Source organism: Lepisma saccharinum, chromosome 9 (genome assembly GCF_977018435.1).
Source record: "Lepisma saccharinum chromosome 9, izLepSacc3.1, whole genome shotgun sequence".
NCBI lineage: Eukaryota > Metazoa > Arthropoda > Insecta > Zygentoma > Lepismatidae > Lepisma > Lepisma saccharinum.
In genome coordinates this window covers 74,916,740-74,936,660 of record NC_139237.1, presented here as the reverse complement: position 1 = coordinate 74,936,660, position 19,921 = coordinate 74,916,740, and the positions used below count along the sequence as shown (strand labels likewise).

Sequence of the window (19,921 nt, the reverse complement as noted above, 5' to 3'; positions counted from 1 at the left end):
AACAACGTGAAACAGATGAATCGGTGAAAGCGCATTCAAGTGTTGCCAGTACATTATCTAAATATCCACGATATTCTAAACAATTCACTGCAATACAAAACTAAAAGAGACGTACATAAAGATATTTATGTACAATCAAAAGAGTTCTATAATGTTTCATGTCCTAAAAATCCAAACTTGTAGAAATTCTATTTGAGACAACTAATAGATTACACATACGGCGTTGGAACCTTAGTATTTTGTCTATGGTTGGAACTGGAGCGACAGAAAACACATTACCGATAACATTCTAAAAAAGTAGTTCCATATATTCTGTAACTGTGCCCAATTTCACATGATGCGAATTAACGGATTCTGCATCCTGCACCCTGGGTTGTGTCGGATTAATATGTTGGAGAATGTCGGGTCAGCCCGTGAGCTATGTGGGCCATCTTTATTGCACAACGCGAGGCGAACTTCGTGTTAAATTCATCTGTGTTTGTGTTCTGACGTCATATGAAGTTAGGGTGTGCCCACAAGGGGGTTTCATGACGCGCTTACGTCATGGGAAATTTGGGGGTGGGGGCAAAATTTTATACCAATTCTATATACGATTCTGTATTCTCGTATCTTCACACAAAAATGGGGGGGGGGTCGTATCGTTTGATTGACTTGTTATTGATTTTATTTTTGGTTATTATGTATAGTTTTTCTACCTACCTGTGGGCGATCGCGGCGATAGGGTTGAAATGAAACACCACCTCTTATGCCTTTAGAATCGGTTTGGATGTATGGGAGGGGAATGCTATTCGCATTAATACAAGGTTAGTCGAGCAGACAAACTGTGCAGAATTAGGTTGACACTAACAATGGCAGAGAGCCTAAAGTACGTATCTAAAGTAAACATATATTGCTTAAATATGTCTGTATTATAGTGACGCAACCACAAGGGGGCAGGGGGTCATTGCCCCCCCCCCCAACCTTTGACGGAAGTAAATTCTAGGGGGCAAATGGGGACAAGACATTCATGGCCAAGGGCACCTGCAGTGGGCACAGAAAAGCAATTATTCACATCGATTTAAAATTTTATGCAAATAAAAATGAGTTTTTTTAAAATTTTCTTGCTTCCTTCGCTCGCATTATCTGCTTTTCTCGTTTTCGTCAAGTTCAGAGCTGTAGCTATGGGCGCCGAACGATCTAAAAAAAAGTTGTAAAAGAGAGAATGCCATGGCGTCCAGTGAAATTATTTGCGCCTTATTAAATCAATATTTGTTTCATTTGCAAAAATTGGTTCTAAAAATTTTCTTGCGAGCGAAATGTATTTAAATAATATGTGTTGTATATTTGTAATGAATAAACTTTGAATAGGTACACAATTTAGTGTTAGCTTCTTGCATATGTATTTTTGTATTTTATGTCGCTCCATGTTGCATATGTGCAAAACATATGTTGTACATGAAAGTTACATACGTATGTATCTTCAGAATGTATTTATCATTCATTTTCTGCCATTCAAAAATACAGTTTGTGTGCTTGATTTCCAATATTAGCCAATGTGAAATTGACAGTGTTGAAACAATATTTCAAATAGTTTGCTCCAAACAAATGCTTTAGCACAGACTGCTACCCCCTTTTTGCGTAATTTATGAGGATAATAAGGTCTTTGATAGTAGTAGTAGTAGTAGTAGTAGTAATAATAATAATAATAATAATAATAATAATAATAAAATCATTATTAATGTTATTATTATTATTATTGGTACGTTTATCCTAGTACTTGCCCCCGCAGACAAAAATTCGTGGTTGCACCTCTGGTATTATATTTTTCTCCAAATTTTGTCCAACAAAAATAATTTGAGTGATTAATTCGGCATAAACGGGTGGATGTTCTATCTCTTGGGGGGGAGCGCGTCATGGGCCTTAAGGGGGGGATGGGCACCCCTGGTTGTTAGGTTTGATTCTCTTAGCATAAATACACAGCAAGTATATTATTTATGTTAAGAGAACAAAACCTAACAAGCCTAATCTAACAATTTAGCGTAACAATGACGGCATTTCAATGTGACGTCAGAACGCAAGGTTGCTCTCACGTTGTGCTATAACACAGACAGAGCTATACCTCCACTCTACATTGGTCGAGTGCGCGGTAGAGTTACTGGGACGAGTTACTGGCCTGTCTACTCGACTCGACCCTTCTATGGCGAGTAGCTGTTTACACACTTTCTACTCGCCTCCAGCAAAGTGGGATAGTAGCTGCAGCTGTTTGGTGCTCTTTTCACAGAATAAACCAATCGACGTCGTTGTCGATTTAAAAAAAAAAAAACGTTCTGAAACGGTTTACATACTTTTTTATTCACGAGAAATGAATAATGCACAAGGACATGTCTGGTAAAAAAAAACTAATTTCTTTGATTTTCTTTCGGTCATTCTTGGTTGAACGTAAATTCCTTATTTTTAATATTATTTATCCTACGTCAAATACAATCAAGTCTCATCTCTTCTACTTCATACACCCGTAGTTTATTTTGTTTGTTCCTATAATCGACACAAATTCCATGGACACTCACAGACACAACACAACACAGACTCTATACTGTCCTCAGAAAGCGTTTACTCGGTCGAGTCGCTGTCCTCCGTGAACAACCACTCGAGTGTTCTGACTACTGGAGCGAGTACTGGCTCCAGTGCTCTCCGCAGTTGTTTACACGGGGAGAGTAGCTCGCTTTACCCTACTTGCTCCAGCTACTCTCCCGTCTACCCAACCAATGTAAACCAGGCTTTACGCGTACTGCGTAGTGTTATGAAGGTAGGAAGGTGACTGAGGAGAGTAATCCGTAATGTCTGCAAGGTGAAGTGCCTCAAAATATAAATGTAAGATCTGAGAAATGCGTGTATAATGTTTTAAAATCCCTTGAAAACAATGGCAATGATGATAACAAAGCACGTTGATGAGATATTTTGTTAATTAATTGATTTGGTTTATTTTACTTTGCTTTTCTGCCACTTTTGGCTAATCGCGAAGATAAAATGATAAAATTTATGAATGTAGGGACACTCGCAAAGAACATACATTCCTGGATTCGAACCCTGGACCTCTGGCGTCGTAGCACGCGTAGTGATAACCATTAAACACTAGCCATGGAGACCGAGTAGATATTTGAAGTAACAATACCGATGATGTTCGAGAATATACTACGCTACGCATGTTTTATTCTAGGGCTATCTGAATTGGAATTGTTTATTTTGAGAATCTCCCACACATAATGCAACTTGCCACCACAATCGCAACTCCAGGATATGGAGTAACGAATTAGGCAACACCCTGCTCCTTCCTCCGGCTGGTCAGTTGGAAGCACGAGTTCTCACCCAGGGATCGCATCCACATTCCTCCCGAAAGGTATCCACCGAATTGCGACATGTGACAGAAAATAAAATCAAATAATTTTAAATTTAAAACGTCCAGAAACTTTAATTCCGAATCGCGCGCATTACATACTTATTCGCACAAATAAAACAAGTTGGGTCCTGCTCGCTCGAAGGCAGTGATAAGTAAAATTTGTCACGACAGAGTCCGCGCACCGTCTTTACCGTTAACAGCAAGACCTCAACTGCTTAGAGTCTGATTATTTTCAAAACAACTCCAGCTGATAGCGCGATTCCAGTTAGTGAGCCTACCAACAGTCCAGAGCGCGTGCAACAGGGATAGCGATAGGTGCTGGGTAGAGATGACGCCAGCGGCTCGTTTGTTGATTGGCTGCTCCGGGACTTATGACTCGCTCCAAAGCTGCAAATGCAAAACAGCCAGAGATGTTACGAAAGTAATCTCACTCTACCTCATGCGCGAAGCACATCATAACAGTTTGTTCTTTCTTACAATGCTACGAACCCATACCATAAAAATAACACAAGAAAAGCTGATAATGTATATGTCAGATTAATGCAAATTAGCGATAGTAAGCTTTGGTTAAGGTTGGCAACAACTAAAAATGTCAACGTGGAACTTTTGACGTCGCAATTTACACGTAGCATCATTCCCCACTCCTAAAATAAACAACCAATAGGAAATCGTTATATTATTGAAAGCAAGGGAGAAATGCTGTGCTTTAACGTTATAATATTTAACTAGGAAAACAAATAACGAAATTGATTTTATAAAATAATTCATATTTGCCCTTGCTCAAAAATGATTCAATAAAGATTTAGCTTACGTACTTTTACCGAAGACTAAATTACTTCAATCTTGTTCATTGTTGAACAAAAATCTATATTATTTAGGATAATTGTTAGCCTATAAAATCTGAATTAGATGTTGCAAAAATATGCGAATAATATATAATAAAACAAATATATATATATATATATATATAAATTATTAAAACAATTAAGTATAAATAATTTAAATGCAAATCATTAACTTGAATGTATACGAATAACATAAATTCAAAGGTATCACTGAAATTTGGATAACATGGCGGTCGTTACAACAATATAGCGATACAAGTACAGACTTTTACGAGAAATAAGTTTAGTTTCTATCTTCCATAACTTGTTTGAGTTTGAGTTTTAAGTCCACTTTATGCACAGAAAGGCCAATCGGGACATAACCTACAGTTTAAAGTGGGATATGAACGACGGGCGGCGCCAGAAAATTTCGACTGGATGTATATTGATAAGTTAGGGTGGGCAGTATTAATGTAAGACCCCATGTGAGTTTTACATATTATGCAAAAAATACAAGGCACGTACTCCATTTTATATATTCGGCCAAGACGGAATGTGTGATTGGTAGGCAATGGTGAAGAAGTTAATTAGTTTTTCATAATTAAACTGAGCATGGCGTTTTCATCACATTAATTTTTAACTGAAAGAAGCGTAGCTTTCTCGTTGGGAGTTAATGATCACTTTCTTGGCTTACAAGGTTTTTTACAACTGGCAAATGCATATGAATGTTTGGATTAAAAATAATTTCTTATTAGGAAGTTTTAAAACACACGGAAAAACAAATTCTTCGATCATTCTTTCTAAAGTTTTCCTAGGCTAAAGAAAGTCATTATCACAAAATAGCACTGAAAATACAAATAGCATTGAAAATCTGTTCAGAATTGAAGAGATTATTTCCTAAGCTGTTATTTGATTTCTGAAGTCAGTCTTGGTCTCTTTGATGCGGGAGAAGGAATAAACGTACAGTTAGATGAACACATTCATTTCGGTAACAGTTTTCTGTTGTGGAAATCGATTTTGGCAACAAGGAATTTATCAAAGTTGATCATCGCATCCCGTAATTCATCTCTTTTTTACAGATTTCCTGGGCTTCAAGAGATGACTCTTTCAAACTCAAATGTCATAATATACCCTGCAAACTTAATTTATGTACAGAAAGGCTAATCAGGAGTGGACTTAGATTAAAGTGGGATCCGAACCACTAGGTGCCCCCACAGGGTATGGAACCCGGGACGTTATCACTAAAACAACGAGGAGGCCCCGTTTATGAGTTTTGCTTTGTGTGCCTGTGTGTGTGCTTGTGTTCGCCCCTTCATCACTTTTATCTAATCATCATTCAACCTCTCGTCGTCATGAGCTACAACTAACAGAAAAGTGGCTTAAAATAAAACAATCAGTCGAATGAGCCACAGCATACTCTTCCACAAATGAAGATTTATTAGTTCTCAGCTCTTCGAAAGCTGAGTTAGGGGTTTCAATTCCACAGTGACAACAAGACTGTAAACAAATGGAAAAAAAAAGTATCTTATATGTTTCTTTTCAGCACCGTAGCAAAGTAATGTCGGTCCACAGCCGGCATCCACTTCATCATATAAGTGAGATCTGACACTTTTCTTTACTTTATTGCTTCCTCTCTACGTTGGAGGTTCCAATAGATGGATCATAGGAGATGAACGTTGTGCCAGTTGGACATCAGTGTGCAATGCAACAATACGCTATGCACTGAACACAAAGACCGGAAACAAAGCAGATAGAACTTTTTTTACCACAACTTAAAACCTCAATTGCAGATAGTACTTTTTTGCCCCGTTGATTTCTTCGAAACTAATATACTTCGAAACATGATTTTTACGGAGTACATAGAATGTAAACCAATGGTCTGCTTAAGGTCACAAACTCATTTTCGCACAATAGTACAGATAGAACCTTTTTACTTTAAGGTCGCGATATGGCTATTTGAAGATGACAAGTATATAAAAATTGCGATGAAATAAGGAAAGGGACACATCAAATTGTCCATGTCTTTTCTGGTATTTCAATGTAGACCTAATTAAAAAGACGAAATTATTTGTGTGTTGCTGGAGGAAGCAACGCGAAGAAGAGGGTTTTATTTGTGTATTTATAGATTACTTTCATACCCAGGTCGGAATTTATATATGTGTAGGTCCGGACCTGTCATCAAGAACTCCCACTCCTCTACGCAGTTTCAATTAGAACTTTTTAGTTAAGTTATGTCAGATAGTTAGTTATATTTCTATATTTTTACCACATTCAAAGTATCTATTTTTTTCATTATGTTGCACTTTTCAAAGCAATTTTTACCCCAGTGCAGGTGCGGAGCTCAGACCTCACACCCCCTCCCCCAGAATCCTGATCTAATCTTTATTATACCTCGCATAATTTTGTGCCTCCCACAAATATCCTCGTAAGCCTACTGGCTGCTTCTAATCATATAAGTGTTCATTGGACCACAATTTTTGTTTCAAGAGCTCTGGTAATTCGTTTCGATTTACAATGACAAAATTAAGTTGAAAGAAAATTTAATTAACTTCATTGAACTTCCTAAACTTATTCAATAGATCAATGTTTCCACAAAAGGCAGTAAAGCTTTTCTGGGGTGATAATATGTGAACATTTCTAGTGCATATAATATTCACAAGTAAAATATACATGGAATGATCATCAGAATATACTGCTATATCGAACATCATTCATATTTCCCATATTTGTTGAATTTGATTAGTTGGCCAGTCGGGTGGGCGCTTTCCCACCCGTGCCCACCCTGTCGCCGTCCCTGAGTGCCTGCACCGACCGGGTATCAAATCCGGGACCCCTTGATTACAAGGCGACGACGTTACACTACGCCTGTATCAAATAAGAGAAAACAAAGAAAGGAGGTGTTCCATCTACTGACGGGAAGGAAGCGTGATCATTGACATTGACTTTTCTTTTGTTTTTTTTTATTTTCTCGAAAGTGGTACGAAACCCCAGTATATTTTATTTCCCTTGTGCTAGAACTTTTTTTCAAAATAGACCTGACAAATATAATTCAGAGGGGTTGGCGTCCCCGACCCCTCATTCCATTCGAATTGTTCAGACTTTTACAAATAGTATAAACAATTATAATAGAAGATCAACGTTACTTGTATGCACTACTTTTCTTTGCCACTGTGCAAATTAATTACGTTCGTCTAGATTCTTGCTGGTGTACGCTCTATGAAAATTATGTCACATGCCTCGAGAATGATACATTGTGAAATGCTTAAACACTTCGATATGCAATCTTCGCATACTCATACTCCAAGATCACAGATGTACGCTGTTTTTTGGTTCATTAATAGTAAAGTGGTGATTGTACGAACATGGGGCGTTCTCTGTGTACTATTTTATTGTTTCTTATACATGATCAGTGGCTGAAACAGTGTGATGCAGTGGTAAGCCCCCAGTGTGGTGCTTCAACAGGTAAGATTACATAAACTCTATACTTGGCATTTTTCGGATTGTTTTACGTCGCTGTTGTGCTACTTATAGCTGATCGCGACGATGAGGATGAATAATGATTAGATAAATAAATCAATAAATAAATAAATGAAGCGACAATCATGGACGAACACACAGCATAACCTTCCACAGAGTGCCAGAGTCCACTCTAAATACATGCAGGTGAGCAAAAACTCAATATGCTGACCAAGGCAGAAATTTATTTTATTCTAAAACATAAACTAATAATAATAATAATAATAATAATAATAATAATAATAATAATAATAAATTTTCTTTATTCAGCGGGCGAGGTTCAGCCAAGGGCTGCTCTGCCACCTAACCCTTGTCAATATGATAATACATATGAGATGATATAAACTTATGGAGCAGTAAGCTAAACGTAAAAAAAAGAATAATAATAATAATAATAATAATAATATTAATAATACAAATTTAAAAAAAAATTAAAAAAAAAATAAAGAAAGAAAAAAATACATAGGAATTAGTTGCTTACAACAAAAAAAAAGTGTAACTAGAAATACAAAAGACAATAGTAATAATAATACAATAATACAATTCCTTTTAGTGAGTGACTTGACTCGTTACGTTTCAACCTTCTAGCAAGGTCTTCTTCAGACTCTGTACCAAATACAGAGGGTTTTTTATATTTATTTATTTGGTACAGCGTCTGAAGAAGGCCTTGGTAGAAAGTTGAAACGTAACGTTTAGTTTTGGTCAGCATATTGAGTTTTTGGTTATCATGTAAACAAGACTTAATGGTGTTATCAATGCAGGTAAGTTGCCACCAAATGTGTAACACTCTAATTGGTGTAACACAACACCTAATGGGGTGTTAAAGGCCTCCATACTAGGTGTGGTCTGTTAGCAAATGGTGTAACCACACACCAGAGATGGTGCTAAACAATTCTACATTAACACTGTGTCCTGTTTCCACCACATTTTCCTAGAGTGCACGCTTGTCTGGTGTAATATAGTTTTCAGAGTAAAACAACAGTAAAACAATAAAATGCTGACAAGGCAAAATTTGTGTGAATTTATTGTGAATCTTTTGTCTGAGGAAGACCCTGTTAGAGGGTGGAAACGTTACGATTAAGTGTCTTATTTTACAATAAATATTGCCTTGGTCAGCATTTCAGTATTTTATTAAACATGGAAACAATGCTTAATATCAGTGTATATCAGATATACATATATATACTATATCGTGGGAGAAATGCAGTGGCGGATCCAGAAGTTTTAGTTGAGAGGGGCGAATTTCACTATGGTACCGCACCTCACCGAGAATCAATACTAACACACACTTACATTGTTAAATATAAACAATGTAGTACTTCAAACGGGAACCAAGCTGACTTCTATGTTCTTCTTTTGCAAAAATAGGCGATTAGGGGGGCCATTGACCCCACTTTTTGATCCCATACTATGGCCTCTTAATGCCAAGCGTTGCCTACCATGAAAAAGTAAACTGTCCTCCCCCTCCTCCAACACCCAAAATGTCTATTTTTGCATATCGTTATCATAATTCTGATACGGTCAACTGAATGATGAGATGAGGAGTGAACTGAATAAACAGATATGCAAATCAAATTTCAAGGGTTTCGTGTTTGATCCCCTTTTGAGGCTTATTTCAAAGTGGTTCGGATCCAAATTTAAACTGTAGGCACAATTCCGATCAACTTGTCATGAAGATAAAATGAACTTTAATCAAACTTAAAAAAAATATTTATTCTCGAGTCTGTTAAACTTGTTGATAAAGACAACATTTTGAGTCTTCAAAAATATTAGTAATAATAATATATCCAAAAACGTGGCAGTTGGGAGGGGCGATCGACTCTATTGCCCTCCCCGTGGATCCTGGAGGGATGTTGATATCTTAGTGTCTTTTGAAAGGTCACCCCCTTATACAGCTTTCTTCTTGTATTACTTTCCATTTTGGAGCAGCTTTGGTTTGTCTCTCCAAATACTTTATGGAAAATTAATCCCCTTTAGAAAAACGGCTATAGCAGTCCTGAAAAATTCCTTCTAGAGCATTCAAGTGGCGTGGTTCGCTGTTGTCTGGATATCTGCAACAGTTTCGTTACACAGCAAACCTATTTTCTATCACGAACGTCTAGACAACAGCAAGAGCAAACGACATATATATTAACTTTAATGCTCTAGAATCTAGAGTCTAGAGAGAAGGAAATCTAAACAAATGTAAATTTTTCATAATACTGTCGAAACGAGATAAATTTTCGAAAAAGCGTTTTGAGAGACAGACCAAAATTGTAGTGCACTGTAACGGTTTTATAGTTAACCCATGAGGACAATTGTGATTAGAGAATCGTTCTACAAATTTCACCTGATTTTAAAATCTCTGTAATCGTTTCTTTTTCAATTTTTCGTCAAATTGTGTTTAAATCTGGCTCTTCCCTTGTAAGTTCCAGTGCTAAAGACTCTCTCTTTATCTCAAAGAGATAATGCCGACCCCTGTGGCGGAGTGGTTAGCACATCGCGCTACGACGCTAGGGGTCCCGGGTTCGAATCCTGGCCTGGGCATGGATGTTTCTGAGTGTCCATTCATCAATTTCAACATATTATCCCTCATTCTCATCTTCGCAAATTAGCCAAAAGTGGCACAAAAAGCGAAGTAAAATAAAGCAAATAATAATAAAGAAAGAGATAATATTGCGATTCTGTTGGTCAACCTTGAAAAGGTTGACTCACGAAGCCAACGAACCAATTACTAAGAATCGAAGGAAACCAGAGCTCGAAATGGATTGGAGCGGACAAGAAAGATGTTCCGGTTCGTGAATATTATTTTCTTTATTATTTATATCATTCAAGTTTTTTCAATGATCTGAATCTCCTTACCAAAATATCAGGCGACACCAGGCGTTGCCTGGGTATTTATTTATCTCACTCTTCTATTAGCTAGGAAAATAATGAATTCTAACTATAGTGTAAAATGTAACTAATTTTATTTCATCGTGAATGTCACCAATTAGCTTAGAGACTCCGAAAACTATGGATTCGACACTAATGTAGGTCATTTATGGCATTTTATTTTTCACCCCCTCTCAGCCCCCCCCCCCCCCCATGCCGATAGGTGATGAACTTTGAGTTGAACCGCATTGGGAGTGTCACGAAAACTATGGATTCCATTCTCAACACAGGCTGAATGTTAGACAACCCGAGAAACACTATCGTTGTGCGGACTGCATAGAGTCACGGATGTCTGTTTGTGCGGAATTTAATATCGGTCGATCTCGATTATTTTTGCACGTCACCCCTTCCCACCCCACCCCTAGGAGTGTCAGGGGTGTCTTATCCCAATTTTTTCCCCCAGATTGCAAGTGATACGTGTACAAAGTTTGGTTAAAATTGCTCCAGGCGTTCGAGAGTTATGCCGGAACAAACAAATATACGTTCAATCACGGATGATCACATGCAGAAATAAATGCCACTGAATAACACAACACATCACCAAATTAGCAATCATCTGGCGAAGGTATAGAGTGTCTGACATTAACAATAGTATGCACTATGCCCTCCTCAAGCAGATATGCCGATTACTGACTGATATATCCAGAACAAGATTGTTGAGTAGTCTGCAGCTGAGCTCCCCATTCCTCCTTGTGGTCTTTGGATCTCAGTAATTGCCCCTGGTGGCGCATACCTTTGAGTTAGATCTCTTCCCAAAGAATGCTCAAATGGATTTGGAAAGTATCGGTTTTTACCGATACCGGCGGATATTGGTTTTTCACGAGCTCCGAAAAAATGCCGTGCGACACTTGCGCAGCGTCTAACTATACTGGAAATTACGCAAAATTCGAACTTCATTTTTCTTTTGCACCAGTTTTGCGTGAAAAAAAAAAAACAACAGAAATTGTGATAACATAACATGTAACTAATGTAATTCTTGAATACTTGTAAAGCAAAAATCTTGATAAATTGATGCATATATTAATTACACTAATCATCTCTAATTAATCAATATTTTTTATAACTTTTAACTATTACGATTATCAAGCATCGGTATCGTTGAGAATCGGTGAGACTCTCTCCTCAGTCCTAGTTCTAATGCAAATGTTGGTGTTGGTTAATATTGATTAAATTATTATTATTTATAAATGAGCGAAACACATTAAAGACAGTCCAAGGAGCCGAAAGTTTGTTCGTTGAATATTGAATTCGCTCGGTATTACGATAAATTCTCTTTCCAGGAAGCTGTTCTGCTTTTGGGGTGACGAATACCAATGAATGCGTCAACCTTATGACCTGCAACTCCAACTTACCGACAGTTCCAGGGGCTGAATGCAAGAGGCCTTGCACTGGGGGCCCCAGGAATTGCTACTTCGAGTTCTTCATTGAGAATTACGCAACATACACTGGGTAAGAACAGCAACTTATATGTTTTTCTTATCTTTGTTTTGTTTATTATTAACAAGATATTATTTTATGAATAGAACTTTCACGAGCGAATATCATTGTCTTCTACTACCACTTAGCTGAAGCGAGCAACAGGTTACGCTAGATTTTAAAAACCAAGCAGGGGCTCCAGTTACGATATCACGAGAATGATAATTACAAGCTTCTATGATATCAATTAGTCCGTTTTTAAGACGATCCCCAAAGAGCCTACATGCTACGTGCCAGTACAAGGTTTGTAACATTTTGGCTAAATCGGCTCCGTATTGGACACAGCCGTCTCACCCATGGTCTCTTGCTGCAAGGGCTGGACCATTCAATGTGTCACGTCCTTTGTGTTGTATTAAGTGTTCGGCATATCCTTATTCAATGTGTTGATTTTGCTTTCATCGCACAAACTTTTAGTCTTCCCAACTGTTTATGATGGAAAATAATGACAAGGGTTTAACCAGGTGCGTCGCCTGATAATGTTCGCATGAGCACATGAACACTCATGTACGTATATGTCTTAAATTCGTACATATTAAATGCACACACACATAGGCCTACGTATATTTATTCGAAAAAAAATACTGTTTGATGTACGAGTATATACCCACAATTTCTCTAGATAGTTGGTAACACTGACTCCCACGGTGTTCCACGGAGGGCGTTGAACACAATTGCTGTGCGTGTTGCATAGAGCTTACAGCTAAGGGTCTGTTGGCCACTATACCCAGAAGATGTTCACTTCGCTGTGCGAGCACTGATGCAAGCGGAAATACTTCTTACATTCGGCACCAGAGTGCAGCATATACAAGGCATGTCTAGGGGGACTCGAAAAGGTCTGTGCTACATTGGTCGATTTCGTTCAAATGCAAAACCTCTGAGATATCTTCACTGCTGTGGCGTTTTTATCTGAAGAAAAAAATATTAGGTCTCCTATCTCAATTTCGACTAGTTCAGCTTTCGTCAAATCAGGTCATACGGTTGTTTTCTAATTTATCTGCAGTACGTATTCGTTAGGCCCGAATTTATCATTTAGTGACCTATTCCACTATTTAAGACCTTGCCTTGTGTTATCTGTTTACTTGTTATCATATCGTAGGTCTAATAGTGCTTAATTAATTGCTAATAAATAATATTTCTACAACGCACGAAAATCTAGATTGCAGTCTGCCACTTTCCTTGTATCTAAAAGCATTAAAAACAATTTTTGAAAAAGACTAAATATACATATGTGAATCCATTCTACTGTACATTATTTTCTACTGTACTGTGCATTATTTTCCATTATTCTGAAAGTATTTTACCTTCTATGCTATTTTTTTCATTTTTTTAAAAATTATTTTTGCCGTTCAATACTATATAAAGGCTATGTTCTGAACTATGAATATATTTGTATATGGTTGGATATATGTCCTGTAGTACTTTACTTATTATCTTGTCTGTATAAATGCGTTTGTGTGTGTATGTGTTTATATGTAATCTACACTCTTATATGTTTATTATTTGAATTTATGTAAGCTTTCCTGTAATTGGAGATTCTCTCTGTAGGAAGCAAACGAATAAATAAATTAGAATTATTGCCACACTTCAATCCAAGGCCTTAAAAACGTTCAAATACCCTAGTTCCCAGCATATTAGATTCCTTGACATCAAAAAACATTCATTTAGAATGTTACATACTTCTATCATAAATGCTTCATTATATATCAATTGTAACTCATAATCCTGAACCATTAAATATATAAAAGGATATCGTAATTAACTGGGAGCCTCCCCGATGGCGTAGTGGTAACGTCGTCGCTTTGTAATCAAAGGGTCCCGGGTTCGAAACCCGGTGGAGGCACATAGTGGTTCGGATTCCACTAAAAACTGCAAGTCCATTCCCGATTAGCCTTTCTGTGCATAAATGGACTTAAAACAACAATTCAATTTAATTCAATTCGTGATTAACTGTACGATGTGCTCAAGAATAACTGCTACAACATCATATCCTCACCTCTGGCCTAACTTGATAATATCCCAATGCTTGATAATATTTACAATGCCCATACCTTCCACTTTCGTTTAATTTTTTAAATTAATGTAATTTGACCATTGCTCCACTGAGCTTATTACGGTCGAATACTTCTGGTTTCACGTGATCGGGAACATAATGTTGCGAATTCACACCAATTGATCAGTTTAAGCCTTAGATATATGTGAAGATGTGGCTGAAAAACCACCATGTTGCAAATGACGATAATTAAAGTGTTGTGCAAACGTTGTTGTAGTTACAAATGTGGCGACGTATCAAAAGTGGTACTTCGGAGTGTTTTTGTGTATGCTCGTAGAAATAGTCCAGATATAGACTTTATTGAACAATGTAAACTTCTAAGTATTATTTTTTCAAGTTTTCATTTCTGGAGTTATTAGAAGAATTAAATTTAGTTATTAACAGTATACCAACTGATTATTTACAAAAGCAATATCAACAAGAACATAAAATATAATAACATGCTGTGCTGTAGCACAGATAAAGGAAGATCTGCTTATATATATATATGTTTATCTGTGGCTGTAGCCTATAAAAGCACTATATTTAGCTACTTTCATTAAGATACACATTTCATATTTGTTTTTATTATTAAAATGCCTTTCCCATTGTGTCAATTGTTGGAATATCATCATTATCAGTATTCTACCAAAAATTAAATTTCCTGAAGAAGTTAAATGAATTCAGCAATACATTAAATGGAAAGGTACATCAAATCCAAAGTTAGTGGAAGCATGGTCACCCACCACTAAACATTTCACGAAACTTGGGGTATAGCCTCTGAAAACTATACGAGTACAGTAACCTACTGCCTATCTGCCTTTGATGTTCGGATAGTTTCTGATATAAGGTAGGTGAACAAAAAATGGCCTTAGTTAAGCTTCTAGGGCAATTTACAAATCCCTAATGAGAGATTAATTTCTGAAATTAAAAGAGATAACTCTTATAACTAACTAGCTGGTTACCCGGCGTTAGGAAAATAATGAATTCTAACTATACTGTAAAATGTAACTAATTTTAAATGTGATCGTTAATGTCACCAATTAGCTTAGCGACTCCGAAAACTATGGATTCGACGCTAATGTAGGCCATTTGTGGCATTTTATTTTTCACCCCTCTCACCCCCCATGCCGATAGGTGATGAACTTGATGTCGAACCACATTGGGAGTGTCAGGAAAACTATGGATTCCACTCACAACACAGCCTGAATGTTAGACAAGCCGAGAAACACTATCGTTGTGCGGATTTCATAGAGTCACGGATGTCTGTTCGTGCGGAATTTAATATCGGTCGTTCGCGATTCATTTTACATGTCACCCCTTCCCATCCCACCCCTAATAGTGCCAGGGGTGTCTTGACCCCAAAAATATTATTTCCAGATTGCAAGTGATACGTGTACCAAGTTTGGTTGAAATTGCTCCAGACGTTCGAGAGTTATGCCGGAACAAACATATATACACACCCACACACACATATACATCCATTTTTATATACGAGAGATAGAGATTAACAACGTGTAAGAAATGGATATTTTTTGTAACTTTTTAAAAAGAAAGAGAATTACAAAACCGTTACATCTGTTCCCAAGGTGATCCATGGGTCGCAAAGGTGGCTCATGGCTTATAGTTGTCTTAGAAATGATGCTTGTGCTCAAGAAAACCCATTTATTCATGTATATTGACGTTTATACATATTATTAGAGAAAATTGTTGGTGTCAAACTTTCTATTGTTCATATTCATTATATACAGTACCGAAGAATAGCTGACCTCCGTGGAGGAGTGGTCTGCACAGTCATGGCCGTATTTAGAGGGGGGTTTCTATGGTTCAAACCCCCCCGAAACTTCTGACATGTTGGATTAATGGAAGTTCAGAAACCAAAATCTGTAAGTCATTTTCAAAATTTTTTTTCGAAGTATCACAAAAATACAAGGAGACAATGTTGAAACGATCGAGCTAGAATTTCCATACATTTGGAATTCTGTAACTTGAGTGAAACAGGATTTAATCTCGGAATCTCAGCCCACCCGCGACCCCTCCATTTTCACTTGATCACTTCTGATGTCCTCTTTCCAGTGTTGTTCCTGCGTCACAAGGAATATACACTGAAAATTCGCTTATGATTGTTCCAAAATTCTCTTTCCAACTTTTAAATTCCCTGTCCAATAAAGTTAAAAATCCCCCTTGATAGGAGTTTAAACCTAGGATCTCCAGTTTCGTAGCGCATTACGTTCGTGATTGAGGTTACAATCCATGCACCAGACTAAGTTCTTAAGAAAAATAACTGGTTCCACACTTTTCAAAATTCCAAAATATAAGTTTTAAGATCAAACAAGAAAAACGTTACGACTAAAATTTTCATCTAACTTTTAAAGCTTTTCCTTGAAGGTATCTAAAATTTAATAACGAAGTACAATAATTGTGCACACTGTATGAAACGTAAAAGAAAAAAAACCTTGTACTGGATATTCACTCATCTGCTGAATTCAGTAAGCTCCTTCAAGGATATAATAATAATAATAATAATAATAATAATTATTATTATTATTATTATTATTATTATTATTATGGAATAACTTTTTTATTATGAAATTTTAATTATCATTGTATAATTATTGTTATTATTATTATTAATTCAATTATTATTACTATTAATTCAATTATGATTAACCCCCCCCCGAAAAAATTTCCTGCCTACGGCCATGTGCACAGTCCCTACGATGCCAGGGGGTCCACAATAACTTAAACAAAATGGCTGCTGGCAGCTCGAGACAGTTTGTTTTCTGCATGGTGCACCTGAAGGGGACTGGGTATATTAATGTAGTGCCATTTGTTAGCTGTGTTAGATACTAATATGATTTTCGTAATGTGGGCCACCTTGGGAACACGGGCTGCCATTGGTTCACCTACCTTACAGATACTTGTCACGGGCAGGAGAGACAGACGGATACGATCATTGTCTATTTGTAGTTTTTCTCAACTTTGCTAAGTTTAACCAGAATTTAAAACGAATTTGCGAAATTTCATAACTTGCTTTGATTGATTTGGTTAATTTTACTTCGCTCTTCTCCCACTTTTGGTTGACCGCGAAGACGGGTTGATTGATGATGTCATGAAATTGATGAAGGGACACTCACAAAGAATGCTCAGGCTGGGATTCGAACGCGGGACCCCTGGTACAGTAGCGCAACATAAACTTTCATTTTCGTAGCTGTCACAAATATTCGGCTAGAATCACACAATACCACTCTTTCTTTCAATTTGAAGATCAACTCAGAAGGCAGAGAATACTTCCTGAAATTTCTCACGACTCAGCTCAACTCCACGACCTGTTGTTATAACAGTCAAGAATGTGCAAACGCAACTCCTTCCTGATGAACACTCCTACATGTGCCAAACGAAGTGGATTACTAGGTCATGAAACATCTTGAATATTTACATGACGGGCTGTTTACACTGGAAATTCTGTTACCGATTTGTTATGACTGGATAAGGAATTTAGAGCAAATGTCCACATTGTTTCTTTACGAGGAAGTGAAAATGAGTTTTAGATGTTCATAAGTTCATATTGGGAGGATTTTTATGGTGCCCGAAATCTGCGGAACAAGGCCGCCCGCGGCAGAGGAGGAGGCGAGTGAGCAGAGCGAAGCAGTAGATGCAGCTGCGTTTGCTGGTAGCTGTAGTAGCTTTCTCCCTCATTTCCCTGTTTCTGCGTGGCTCTGAGGGCCACCCAGCATCATACATGTGGGGTAACGGCGTAATGCTAATCACATCATCTCAACTATGGCCGAGATCAAGAATATGTGTGGAGCTCTGTGCCTACACATCACCCCAAATGTCTTCATGGCATGTGTGCACACGCACGATACCACCTTTACCTTATCTTTTTACGATTAATTGAAAAGCGATTAACTTTAATTCAGTTTAGAGTGCAGGGAAAACTTTCTACCTCCTCCGACAGGGATGTGTGAAAGCCAACCCCTTGTTGAGTATTATGGGCGTATTTAAGTGGGGTTTAACGGGTCCTACCCCCCCCCCTTTAGGTTAAGTAAAATTACCAGATTACCTGTTCTATCCGCTATGCGCAGAGACTTGTTCGTAAAAATTTCTTCAGACTTTTTGTTCTCATAAATTAAAAGCGTATAGAACGGTATACGGATGGGAAAGAAATTAATTCCACACACCAGATGGGACTGTAAAGCAAATGTCTGCAATTTCCTGAAAGTTTCGGAATTTCTCTGGAAAATAATCAGAAAGCTCCTGATATTTTCACATTCTATAATGCCACATGTAATTTCTGCCCGAAGCAGCTACTTGTGAACTTATAGCACAAATAATATAATTTCATTAGAAGTTCCCAATATGGTTTGTTACCATTCAAGATTTTAGTAGTCCTGAGGTTCTAATTTTTTGATAATTTGAAATTTTCCAACTGTTTGATGGAAAATTTCAAATTTGATAATCCCGAAAGTCGATAAACAATTTTCCAAACTCTAGATCGGAATGGGAAACATGTCCCTATTGGAGATTGTAACTGCATCTGGGTTAGCTTCATCTATTAGTACTTCTACTCTCTCTGGGTTGAGTGGGTGTGGATTTAGAAACAAAATAGTTGGTGAAGAATATGAAGGTGCTGATGTAATGAGTGGTAGAATTAAGGGGCCGAGATAGATAGATAATTTCAGAGAAGTGACCAAAAGCAATTTTTGTACATTTTTCAGCACATATTTTAACCCTGGCTATTGCCCATTTCTGTGGATTTTCTGCGATATTGAGACTCTCAAATCAGTTATAATTTTTCCCCTGGAGTCTTCTCAAAGAAGTAGCCCCCTGTGGTTAGCACATCGTGGGTCCCGGGTTCGAAACCCGGAATGATGGGCGTTTGTGGGTGTCTATTCATCAATTTCATCAATTTCATCATGTCATCACTCATCTTTGGAAATTAGCCACAAGTGGCACAAAAAGCGAAGTAAAATAATGCAAATAAATCAATCAATCTTCTCAAAGTAATTTTGTTGTAAGAACTGCAGTGCAAGATAGCTTGGGAAGTACTGTAACGTTTTCAGGTTGTTCGACACATGATGGACAGAGAGGTATCAATACTCAGTAGGGTGGCTTGCGAAATCGTATACACTAATAGTAGAAACTTTACTGTTGTCCATTTTTGGACCATTTTGTAGTAGAAATGAACCCGAGTTTCTCTGATCCCAGTCAATACATTGAAAAATTGCAACAACTTATTCCAATATGAAATGCCTATTCCTCATTCATTGGAACAGTGTGTCAAAATGTTGGATGGCCTGGTTGATATTTTTTACATTTTCAAATCTGAATGAAAAATGTGCCAAATAGTAATTGAAAAGACATGGCCAGGGTCTGCATTGTAGGCAGTAGAAAATTGTGACAAGCTCTTGTACTCAAAATGCACAAATTGTTGGTGATCTTGGCTACACTGCCAGTTTCATCTTCAACGCGCGAGAGAATGTGTTTAACATTAAGGAGGTTGCAATAATGTCCTCGCAATTCAACGGGAGATCCTCGACTAATGGACTCTGCACTCTTAAGTGTACATACATACGAATATTAAAATAACACCGATGACGTTATTTTCAATTTTGTAGCAAGGAGGAAAATACTAATTCTAACATTGTAATTCTTTTTTAAAGAGAAGCTGGGATTAGCTTTTTCAAACCATTTTCTGCTCATTTTATGTAGAAAAGTTAGAAGTTTGTAGATAGACTTAATTTAATAATTGTGTAACCTTTCATTTGGTGGCAGAGTGGATTT

General features: G+C 37.3%; 1 protein-coding gene across 1 annotated transcript in view; it reads left to right on the top strand.

The window, feature by feature from the left end:
- The first annotated feature begins 7,562 nt into the window (after window positions 1–7,562).
- Window positions 7,563–19,921, top strand: part of LOC145992483 (multicopper oxidase 3-like) — a 35,794-nt gene continuing 23,435 nt past the window's right edge. Inside the window, exons 1-2 of the mRNA XM_083128865.1 lie at window positions 7,563–7,662; window positions 11,910–12,078. Coding sequence (XP_082984991.1) covers window positions 7,563–7,662; window positions 11,910–12,078 — 269 coding nt within the window. The remainder of the gene's footprint in view (window positions 7,663–11,909; window positions 12,079–19,921) is intronic.